This window comes from Haliotis cracherodii, unplaced genomic scaffold (assembly GCF_022045235.1).
Source record: "Haliotis cracherodii isolate W230 unplaced genomic scaffold, xgHalCrac1.p SCAF_9, whole genome shotgun sequence".
Lineage (NCBI taxonomy): Eukaryota > Metazoa > Mollusca > Gastropoda > Lepetellida > Haliotidae > Haliotis > Haliotis cracherodii.
Genome location: NW_027266343.1, coordinates 33,593,520 through 33,606,249, shown reverse-complemented (window position 1 = coordinate 33,606,249; position 12,730 = coordinate 33,593,520). Strand labels below are relative to the sequence as shown.

The 12,730-nt window shown below is 39.2% G+C and overlaps 1 protein-coding gene across 4 annotated transcripts in view; it reads left to right on the top strand.

Annotated features, from left to right (window-relative positions):
• LOC139452731 (serine/threonine-protein kinase 10-like) overlaps nt 1-12,730 on the top strand; it is a 130,646-nt gene that overhangs the window by 43,325 nt on the left and 74,591 nt on the right. Inside the window, exons 9-14 of one of the 4 annotated variants that reach the window (XM_071234308.1) lie at nt 438-494; nt 1,619-1,639; nt 5,045-5,140; nt 6,419-6,868; nt 7,702-8,499; nt 9,890-10,023. In XM_071234308.1, the coding sequence (XP_071090409.1) occupies nt 438-494; nt 1,619-1,639; nt 5,045-5,140; nt 6,419-6,868; nt 7,702-8,499; nt 9,890-10,023 (1,556 nt within the window). The remainder of the gene's footprint in view (nt 1-437; nt 495-1,618; nt 1,640-5,044; nt 5,141-6,418; nt 6,869-7,701; nt 8,500-9,889; nt 10,024-12,730) is intronic. The other 3 variants (XM_071234310.1, XM_071234309.1, XM_071234311.1) reach the window with 3 other exon arrangements.

Sequence of the window (12,730 nt, the reverse complement as noted above, 5' to 3'; positions counted from 1 at the left end):
AATATCCCAATATTTCAATATAACTTGTGTAAAGAAATTTGCTCTCAGAATTTGAGTTTGGAATTTGTTTAGATCTTTATTATCAATTATGATTCTTTAGAAAGTTATGGGGATCATCTTTAGGCGAATTAAACACCTGTGTACTTTAGTGGTTTCTAACAGTCTCGCTATGATAAGTAAAACATGATCACAGTGTCTTTTGCATTTAAGCTCATTTTACGACATTATTTTAGGATGACTACTTAAACATGAGAAAACAATAGCTGCCAAATTGGGGGAATTGTTCATTTGAAATTGGATATTCAGCTGAAAAAACATTATCCTTCTTGAGCAAGGTTCCTAGATATGACAGTGTCAGGTGATTTGGGGCCCTCTGTTTTCCAACACTGAATATCTCTGTGGTGAGGTATATGACGACTCTTTCTGTATATTCCCAGTTAAGCTTATCCAAAGATGAGGGTGCTGTTGAGGACATGTTGGAGGAGGAATCCCAGGTATTCTGGTGTTGCCATGGCAATTTGGATCATTTTATTGTGAATTTAACCTTTCGTGTGTGTTTAAGTTGCTTGTCTCACACTCCCTTCTTCCCTTTGTTTCAACAACACTATGTAATGGAACATCTGTATCTTAAAAATAAATGACTGGTCAAAATTGTTTGAGCCCAGACCAAGTTAATTGCATGTTTTACATATTTTTGTGGTTAATATGCCATAGAGGTAGAATTAAGAAGTGTTTTGCTCACATGACGTAAATATCCTACAATAAAATGGAAAGGGCGTTTTATCAACTAAACAAAAACAAATGTTGAATAGTATAACCACGGCAATTGTTTTTTGTATATTTATCTGTAAAACCCAAAATTAACTTGGTCTGGCAATATTGAAAATGTAATTATTTTTGGAAACCTGCAAACACTTTGCAGTGATGCATGTTGAAAAGGTAAAAAGTATTTTGTCTTTAGCCTTAGGAGAACTACGACATCTCTACAACTGCTCTATTAAAGTTTTGTAAGATAGGAGTGAAATCTAAAGGAAAATAATTACATTGCATGTTCAGCATGTAGTGAACAGTAATGCAAGCAGTGAGGCTAACATTGTGTTGTAGAAAATCGATGAATATCAGATTTACTAGGTAAACAAAAACTGCAGTTTGGTGCTATTGTGACAGAAACAGAAATTTCTTTGTTTACTTGTGTGTTGAAATTGTTGTTATTCCTTTACTTTGCGTTTTCTATCACTTACGAATGCTCACTTTCATTGTTTCATTTGCACTGACTGTGTGTTATATATTGTCCTGTTTTATCATTGGAACCAACCAATTCATCTTTCATGTGGCTGAAACAGATAAAGGGAGATAATTCAGACAACAATTATCTCCCTTTATCTTGTGTATTAATTTTTGTTTGAATTCATATTTAGCTTAAAATTGCATCTTTTTGAAAAGAAATAATTCATTATCTTTTCAAATGTTCCTTCACTCAACAAAATTAATTTACAAATTTACTTTTCATCATTGTTTATATACATATATATGTATATGTTTATGAAATAATGTATGTATGAATATATCAGTAACAAAAAAATGACCCCCTTTTCTTATTGCCTTCTTGCACCTGAAGGACAAAGCTTTGATTATGCAGGTAAATTAATGTTGTAAAGTGTCCTCTGTTTGTTAGTATCTACACAACGACTTCATGTGGGTTCCGTGTTCTTATAGCAGTTTTCATTCTTCCTCCCCGCACCTTTTATTGACCCCCGTGGGTGACCAAATTGAGGAGGTGGTCAGGCTCAGTGGCTTGGTTGATTGCTTGATGTGTTTTTGCTAGTTAAGTATATGGTTTGTATCTTTGGATAAATCCAGTTACGTAATCCTGATAATGTCACAATGTAGTATGATTGGCCTCCAGTTTATGAACCTTCTGTTTGGAAACTTATGGATGAATATATGTCTGAGAATATACCCATATGTCAAAAGCAAAACCTAAGAGACAGCAGTACCTCAGAGATTGCATCACAAATGCACTGAAGAAGTGCAACCTAGTCTAATAACATGTATGTCATTGTAGTAAGATTTGTTCATGAAAGTCAGGACATGTTTTGGTCTGAGTGATTCAAAAGACTTAGGCACTGAGTAATATACATGCACTTCTGTATGTATAAAGGTTCTATCAGGAGACATCCTTGTTATCAGTGACAGCCCTAACTATGTGCCTGTCAGGACTCCTTCTTGGAATAGGTCCCAGCAAACTATGCTGCTTGCGACATTTGACCTAATGGTTCGGTAGATCAGACTCGGTGACTTGGTTGTTGGCGTGTCTTTGTACCCTGGTGGCGTGGATTGTTGTTCTAAATATTACTGAATTGTCTTGTCAGATTATTGAAAGGCTACTATCATTTAGCTAGAATACTGCTGATTGTGACATTAAGAAACGAAAAGAACAAAGTGCTAACTATGTATAGATGACCAATCTTATACTTCAGTAGTAGCTCTGGCCTACATTCCTATACTCATTTGTTCTTCTTAATTTCTAGTAGTTGCCTTTTTAACATTTCCTATCATTTGTCTGCAAATTGTGTTCTAATTTATTGTTGAACTTAACATTATTAGTTAGAGATAGAACTTTAGAGTATATTTAACTCTAGAATTTTAGTTTACTGTTTTGCACAGCTAAGTGTTCTGTTGGACAGATAGATTCATTAGCTGGATTTGAAGATTGTGAAGTCATGATTTATAGTTACTGTTATGATTCATTACAACATTTTATTACCCAAACATTTATGCATGACTGACCTCGTGCAATTGTCAGCCAGGTTTCACGAGTTTCGACTTGGGGCACCCAAGTGGTAAACTGATTGCCATTGTATGATGTGTAAAACCATACTCACTCACTCACCCGTTTATAGAGGATGTTTATGATGTCAATCACAGGATGGCCTGGTCCAGACTCGATTATGTACATATAGCTGGAATATTGCTGAGTGTTGCGTTACTAAGATCACTTCCTGCAGTGATTCTGGGGCACAATAGGTCCCCTGTCCCCTGTAAGACTAAGAGTTAGCTAAATGAGGATCAGGTTGTTTATCTTTGCAACCTATGCTTGTCGCTCAAGAGGACTACATGGCTTGGTAGGTCTTGTCTTTATTAATTGTGCATCTTTGTACTCCAATAGTGTGGACATTGCTCATAATATCAATCATTGGCTTGTCTGGTCCGGACTTTGTTATTTCCAAGTCGACATATTGCTGGAATATTGTCCAGCGTTGACCTAACAAACGTGTGCAACGTGTGACCTGATTGTTTGTCATCATACCCAACTGCACATGCTATCCATCGGCCGTGGTTTGCCTGGCTCAGACTAAGTACTTACAGGCCACTATGTAATATCGTTGAAATATTGCTGACAAAGGGTTATAACAGTTACACAATATAAGACCACTTGTTGCAAAATTACAGCTGTACAGCTGTATCAAAACCTTTTGACCTGATATCAGAGTATCAAATCAGTGTCTGTGTTGGGAATTATAATAAGTTTGAAGGGAAGTGGTAATACTTTTGATGAGAATATGCTACCTTTCATCAGTCAAATTCTTTGTTACATTTTATACTAATGGCTGCCCTGGATTTGGCTGATTTTTATTGAAACCATTCTTGTTTTAACTTTTGATTAAATCCTTTATCAACATTCATTTACAAATCAATATCCTGATTTCTGATGTTACCAACTTTATATGAAACTGTAGATGTCTGTCATCCTTATCCCTTGTTGTTTTTCAGAATATTGACACATCATAACATTGATCTAGAAAAACATGGATATGAGATGTGAAATTCACCTGAAAAATATTACCATTATAAACATATATTAATGAAATGAATCAGAAATTATGAGGTATGTTCATAAAATGAATTGGATTTTATTGACAGAAAAAAAAAAGAAGTTTAGAAAAAAGAAGAAATTTAATCCGGTGAAATTCCCCCAATGGCCATTGTAACCTGATCCCTTATTGGATACTTGTTACTGTTGGTTTTGTGTGTTGAATGTTTCTAACATTAACCCTGATCTCAGCAGTACATCACAGGGTTGTATACACTCTGTTCTCCATCATCCATCAGTGATACATTTACTTGGCCCTGGGGGGAGTCCAGGTGAGAACTGGTCCGAGCAATCTAGGCTGGTCACAAGAGGCAACCAAGATCGGGTGGTTGTCATCGTATTCTGACAGCATGGGTCATTGTTACAATATCAAATCAAATCATCTGGTCCAGACTCAATTATTTACAGGCTGCCTTCATATAGCTGGAATATTGCTACTTGTGGTGATAAACAACAAACAAATATTTACAAGGCCAAATAGTGGTAACATTTAAGAATGCACACTAAAAAGCCTGAAATTCTACGGGATACCTTTAACATAAAAGTAAAGGGACTCTGGTTAGCGGGCTAGTGCAAATATGTATTCCTGCCCATGAAAACATAAGGCTACTTTACACTGTTTAGGTTTTTTTTAACCAAGCTCGGGCCTGTTTCAAGTAAGAGGGATGGTATAAAATGCTCTGACCAATGAGAACTCGTATTCCTTGTCATAAACAGCAATGTTTCTTGCTTGATAACGTGTGTGATATGGGCTACAATATTTTGACAATCAACAATGTACATTGCTCTAATATTGGGCATTGGTAGGGTTTTACAAAATCTTGATGTAAGGAGTTGGGCTGATTTTACTTACGTGAGTTGTCCATGGCCTCATTTCATAGACTCTTAAGATCTTAAGGCGCTTATCGCCACTACATCCTGTCACTGCCGAATATAGCAGTAATCCATGTGTGATGGAGAATTGTAGAGTCTTCAAGCCTGTGAAGTACTGACAATGTAACCCTTAATGTAGCGAGCATTGCTTCTTAAATGGCAGAAATTGCCACAATGCTCTATTCCAACCTTTTAACCTGTCTGTTCACCTGTTGAATGACCTGCATGTGCTTGAAACCTTTGGCTGCACTGTCAGACATAAAGGGTCAGAACACTAACTCTGGTTGTCTGTTACAGAGGCACATGAGTGACGACTCTCAGTCCATCGACCTGGACAACATCTCCAGCTGCAGCGGAGACACCGACAAGCACGACGACAAGGATCGGGATAAGGTAATGTTCAGTCACAAAGAAGACCTGTATGAGTAGGTGTGGTTAGGAGGTTTGTGAGCATAAAAAAATGGTATGCATTCTGTGTAAATCTGTGACTCTCGATTCAAATACTGAGTGAGGACGTCAAGTACCCCAGGACTAGTAGTGGGGCGGTACCTCAATGCATAGGTGGACCACAATTTTTTACCTCTCAATACAAGTATCGATCACTGTTACACACTTAGATAACAATATCTATTCTTACCTTAAATGTTTACTTTAATTTTTTTTACACCAAACAATGAATAAGTAGTGAAAAAGTAAATATTTTCATCCATTGCGCCATACTTCACACTGCCAACTCTAAATTGTCAATGTATCAGGTATTTGTCAATCCTCTCTATGAAACAGATGGCTAACACACCTTAGATAAGAGCACATGCAAGATCGTGATATGTATCATATCGTGAGCAAGGCATCAAAGGACTATCAAAGGATGCCAAATGTGTTGTATGGTTCTAGCCATTGAATGTGAATTAGTATCCACAGCAGTTTTTTCAAGAAGTGCTGCACTTGTCTTGTCACTTGTCACTACCTGGTCTTGGACAGTATAATTGTAACAGTCTCGCCTATCAGCTTCATAATAAGGCAGCCCAATTGTGGTACAGAGACACTGGTAGCCCAGTCATCTGAAGCGCTCAATTTACTGTGCAGAGTTATGTCCCATGGGCACACTAGACACATTGGTTTCGAATCCAGGTTCGACCCCATTATGTTGCTAGGTTTGTCAGCCCCATACCCATCATTACTTTGGGTTTTCCTCCCACATCAAGCTGACATGCTGTGATATTTACCTGAAATACTGTTTAAAGCAGCGTTAAGACCAACTCAATCACTCACATGTGTAAGGCGCCACAATTCAGTGTGCAGAGTTGCATCCCTTGGCCATGCCAGAAAACTGGTCGTGGTTTTGAATCCTGACTGTTTGTTCACACCATACCTGTGCTTGTTGGTTTCACTGAAGTGGTAAAGGTCTAAGATGTACGACACTTTAGACTTTCCTCCCTTGAGCTTGACACACCATGATATAACAGAAATACTGTTGAAAGGCCCAACTCTCTCTGTCTCATAATAGGACCGTTATTATGGTGAGATTGTTTTTATCAGCATCCTGTGACACTTGTAATATGGTTCATCAAAACTAATGGATAATTTATTTACCAATCAGGCAATAAAAGATGTTATTAATTGTTACAGCGATAAGAAATTTTAACTCTAATATATTCCTTCCTGATCCAGAGTGTCGAAAAAGAAACCACAAAAGCCAAGACACCAACTCCAGAAAGACAAAAAACTCCTGAAAGACAAAAAACACCATCACCCGTCAAAGAAAAATCACCATCACCTGTTAAAGAAAAATCACCATCACCTGTTAAGGAAAAATCTCCATCTCCAGTTAAGGAAAAGTCACCAGTACCAGATCACAAACAGGTTTCTGAAGATAAGAAAGCTCCATCCCCCAAGAAGTCTCCCGCTCCACCCCCACCAGCTGTGGTGGAGAGCCCTGAGGAGAAGCAGGAGACTACCCCAGTCCCGGCGATTAAAGAACCAACGCCCCCCGTGGTTCCAGCTGAGGTGCCAGTTGAAGCAGCAGCTGAAGCTGTTAAGACACATGAGAAAGAGGAGAATGATCGGTCATCAGACGAGGGCATAGGTCCGAGTGGAGACGAGAGATCAGAGGGCAGCCAGGTAAATTAGATTATTTATTTTTTGACCCCCCTTGGAGTATCAGTGCAAAATAGCCACTGTACCATATACTTTTAGTTGGGAGATATCAGGTTGTTCACATTGGATGATTCCAATTATGTATTTGTTATACTTACTACATATTAACAAAAAGTGGTACTTTTTCTCTACCTGGTTTGATTAACAAAGCTTACAGACTCTTTCTTCAACTGGTATATTTTCGATGTTATAGATAATTCAAAACTGTTTTTGGAAAATATGATGGATGATTGTCAGCTTTAGAAGCTAGCAGTTTTAGTCCACTAGTCCTTATAACAAACAGAAAAACCCTTGAAAAGGGCAAATTTCTAATAGTCCTTAAGATACCTTGACTATTTGGGCAGTTTGGCAAGGACAATAGGCTTAGTGTCAATTTCTATCGCTGATAGTGTATTGTCATGGTGTGGATCATTACTTATGCTGCCAATCACTTGTGTCCCTTGCCCAGATTATATTATTATAATAAGAGCATGATTCACAAAGCTAACCTAACATGTCAGCTGTCGGAACTCCCATACTTTGTCAGACATTTGGAAATGGGGACCACACTCAGTTCACAGAAGCCCATTCTTGGTGATATTGCTACAAAATTTGCGGAAAGTTGTGTCAAAACTTACCTGCCCTCTCACTGTTTTGAAAATTTGAAATGACATGTAGTAGTCATATGAATATTATATATATAAAACAGTTGGGATGCCTATTCCTCATCATTCGTTGCTTGTGTGCTTCGTAAACACTGTGAAAATGCTGATTCATGATAATGGCATACCAGGAATAATGATATCCTATTCCTTCAGACGGAGAGTCCCGCAAAGACACAGGAAGTGGTTGAGAAGGAAGCTGAAGAAACCACTACTGTTACAGTCGCATATGACATAGCTGACGACATCATTGATGACGTCATCAAGTCTACTCGAGTTCAGCCATCAGTGCCGAGTGTTGTGTTCGATACAATACAGGACATGACAGAGGCCCAGATGGAGGAGGAGCAAGCTGAAGCTGCCTCTGTTGCCACCTCCACCACCTCCGACACCACTTTGACCTCTTCCACCTCTGACACCACCATCACCTCCGACACAAAACCTCCCACAGAGGAGAAGGAAGAACCTGCTCCTGTACCAGCACCAGCACCAGCACCTGCACCTGCACCTGCTCCTGCACCTACTCCTGCTTCCGTTCCAGAGGTGAAAGTCAGTGTTCCCAGTAGTGACATAAAGGTGGATGAAAATGGTAAAGATGTTATAACAATAAACGGACAGCCTGTGCCTGAAACTGGTGCTATTGTTATCAATGGACATGCAACAGTGGTCAAAGACACTGTCGTGTCGGGCGTTGGGAAAAATGAAGTGACAATAGATGAGAAGAGACAGAGTGTGATTCCAGAGACAGATCTAGACACCTTTGTGACAAAGATGACGAGTGATGACCGGTTGCCAGCTGATGGCAGGAACATAGGTTACTCTAACCCAGATGATGACATGTCTGACAAGAGGTCAGAGACCGGCAGCGCCACCACAGATGGAAGTCTGGAAAGGGAGGATTCCAAGAAGGCTGAAAACAACATACAGCGCCGGAAGAAGATACGCGAGAGAAATGTGAGTATTCCAACTAGGCCTGCTCCACAAAGCGATCTCAGCACTGAGGTTGATCGTATCTTTCACACTTTAACATAGGCTTATGACAGTCCTTGTGCCGATGTCACTTTGTGGGACAGGCCCTGATCATTTAACCTTCAGGAACACATATCTTTCCATTTGAGTCCCTTGTCTCTATATTATACTCCGTGTCATTATTGAAGGGTCACCTAGGTATGTAGGGTGTCAATCATGAACTTATGACAACAAGCATCAGTAAGGCTGAGTATGTTGCAATGTGATTAACAGTCGGATGCTTTTATGAAACTGGGAAAATGGACAACTATTAAAAACAATGAAAAGTGCAAGATTGAGGGCTACCCAAAACACACGACTAAACACATCCAGTTGTTCAGCCCATGCACGTGCAATGCGTGACAAGTTACAGATGCAACTGAACTGCACCCTTAGAAGATGAAAATGCAACATTTTTATCTCTTGTTATCTGCCTACCCCCCTCAATAATGACACTGAGTATTTTCGGAAACCTGAATTGTTCATTTCAATCCGAGGCTCTGCTCTTCTTCTAAGTCCAGCAGATCATATAAATATAGATGAACTCCAGAGGGTACAAATTTAGATGCAACTCATTGAAGTAATTTCTGATGCTTCTTCCTTCTACCAATGGTACTTCCGGATGAGAATAGTTCCCATGACCTCATTCTGGTTGTAGGGGTCAACTGAGATAGGGCTCAGGTGGTCAGGCTCTTGACTTGACTGAAAGCATGTCATTGAGCCCTGATGGCATGGATCATTGCTGACAATGGGAGAAAGAAGCACCTGCTTGGTAGCCCATGATTACTTCATGGCACTTATTTCGAACTCTAGGTCTGTCTGGTGAGCTGTAAGATATATGAACCTTTCACCCCCATCTCAAAAGAACTTTTTGCTGGTGACTTGATATTTCACCTACCAGTAGCTCATGCTTTCATTCATAGATTTGGCTGGTCCAGACTTGACTATTTACTTGATATTGTGATATGGCTGGAATATTGCTGACTGCTGCATCCTCTTGCACCTTCCTCCTAGATAGACTTGAATGCAATTATATATGGATACCTGACCCTACCAATGAATTATGATAGATGTAGGTTTTGTTCATTTGTAGTTTCGAATTTATCTAAGTATGTATCTACAATCTTGTTTTGGAAGTTAAGAACCCTTCCACTCAGTAACACACACTGTCTTTGTGGGATGCACTATTACTGAAATAGCGCTAAGAAATGGAACCTTTATATGTCTGTATTTTGGGCCACTGGCCTCTATACTGAATAAAATTGTCTTGTCTTGTCTGACTATTACTGAAGTGATGTTGGAAGATGTGTAAGTGTTGGAATGCTCCGCTTTTCAGGAGAGTAAGAGCCATTATCGAACAATGACCAAGACAAGGACGTACATGAAGGATGGCAAGTTCATCACCACGACAACTTCTAAAGTGGTGGCAGCGGGTGAAGAAAACCGCGTGAAGGAAGAGCACAACCTCAGGTAGGACCAACACTCGTTGTGTAGCAGGGTTAGCACTTAGCAGCAATGGGGTGATGTTGTGACAGTGAGATGCAGCTGCCTGTATGATACATACAACCATTGTATCATTAATTCTTGACATGTGTGTATACCATACTATGCTGGACAGTTGTCAGTGAAATAATCAGGTTAACTCATGTCAAGGTCAATAAATCATAGGTACATGGTTGTCTCCCCTTATATGTGTACCACGACAGAAGGGAGACATGTCCAGATGACAGGATTCCTGTACTGCCTACTATCCATGGTGTGTTTTCAGTGAACTGAAATCATCCTAAATTGCTGTGTTTCCATACAGGTTTTTGGATCACCTACGATTTGTCTGACATAGAAATTGCTAATGTCTGAGTGACAACTATCAGGTGGCCTAACAAATTGTCAGACATTTTGTTACTATCACCTGTAAATGTCTAGTGTTTGATATTTACCAATCATAGTGACAACTGAGAATGTAGGGGCAGTATGTATCATTGTCCTGTGGCATGTTTTAATGCCTACATTGGTGATTCTGTGGCCACAATGGCTGCAGAGCATTGATAATATTCATATAGATCACTATCCTTAAAGATGCATTTTGTGTGCCATTCCTCGTCTGTATGAAATAATACCAACACTATGATGAATAGCTGACACACCTGATGAACACCTGTATCTGATGAACACCTGATACACCCGTGAAGATCCGGGCTAGAATATGTCTACAGAAAGAAGACCTGATATAGCTGAAATAATGCTCACAGGGTACACAGCCTCATTCACATAGTGTAGTAATTTGGTATTGAATGTTAAAACAATAAAAGCCTCTAGTATAAATACATGTAGGCAATAGAAGACATCCTATATTCCCTGGCACTGATGAGAAGAATATTATATACACATATATGTTGCACCATATCAATGCCCTGAAGCCTGCGACACAGTTATTACCCAATGGATCAGTGTGCACTCAAACTGCATTCTCAGCTCCATGGGAAGTATACATCTCAAGCTGCGTGTTTGACGCTGGAAGGTTTGCATTCACGTTGCAATCTCATCCATCATGGTACATATTCACTTGTGGTCAAACAGGTCTGTGGCAAACAAAATCACCTGCCTATTAGCAGAGATCATGGGTTTTAATAACCTGTGATTTGATTATCAACAATATTTCATTACTGCTAAAGTAAAAAAAATGGAATATTATTTAGAATAATGTTCCACAAAAAATGCTGTCTTCCTACACCTACACCAATTTACAATTGTCTTCTCTTGTAGCATTGTTTGTTTTATGTCATGGATCTATTATCTGAAGGATGCACCTGGTACAGATGTATGAGTATTAGAAGATATATACTGATGGAAACGAATAAGGCAACATTGAAAAATACTGGGAAATAAGCTTTACTGTCAGTACATTTGAAATAGCATTCATACAAATTGTTAGAATCAAATGTTGAAATGTGTGTGTGTGCATTGTTTCCAACGCATATTTGGGAGACAAGGCGTGGAACCCATGATAGCATATCATTTTACTGTGTCTAAAACTGAGTGTTCCCTAATTCATTTCCATCGGTATATTTAGTTGCTCTGTTCTATCCCTCAAGGACACACACACACTCACACAAATCTTCCCACACAGATGATGTGTATGTTTATGCAATCCTCCAATGAATATTTTCAATTTCATGTCATGACTCTTTATCAGTGTCTGCAATCTGCAGATTACTTTGTGCGAACACTTGTTGGAGTAGACCTCACAACACTGCAGCATGCTGGTGGCTACCTCATGTGTCATGACAGCTAAATCGACCACTTTGTCCCACACCTGTGTTTCTATGCATATTTGTCTCTTTCAGTGTATTGGATTAGATTGTTGAAAGGACTGTTACCTTTCCTACTGTGTTGAAGGATTTTGAGTCGACCAACCCAAACTATATATTTTAGTCTTAACTTGTGGGCTGTTATCAGCTGAGCAAATAGAAACGTGTTCATCAAAATAGAATGTTACGGCCTCAGAATTTAAGGGAGGTAACTCTGGTAGCATTAATTCTTTTAAACACCAGCTTTGTCACTATTTTATGCTGTGATGCAATATTTCATATTGTTTGTGTCAGTTTTTAATGCATATTATGAAAATGCCCATGAATGTCACCTAGACTTAAGTATAGTGTGGCATGATGAAGGTGTTTTATTCAACAGTGCATGTTGTTGTCCCAGTTGTATGTATAGATTGTCATATTGCAGTGGACAGACCCCATGAGCAGAACCTTGCAAGAGATCTGGGGCAGTCAGGTAGCCTAGTGGTTAAAGCGTTCGTTCATCACGCTGAAGACCCGGGTTCGATTCCCGACATGGGTACATGTGTAGCCCATTTCGGGTGTCCCCCACCGTGATATTGCTGTAATATTGCTAAAAGTGGCGTAAAACCATACTCACTCACTAACTAGAGATCTTTACTGATGTTGCTTAGCTTTCGACTACTTAAATATCTTACGCTGCCTGAAATGAGAAATACATTTGTTGCAGATAGATCAATGAAGATGGTGGCTTTATAAATCTTGAAAAAATGATTCATTTTTTATACTGTAAGCTGAGAAGACATATTCTTTCCCCTCTTATTACATGTCACCTTGTAAACCATGCTCATGTTGTGCAGGGGCGGTCGGGTAGCCTAGTGGTTTAATCGTTC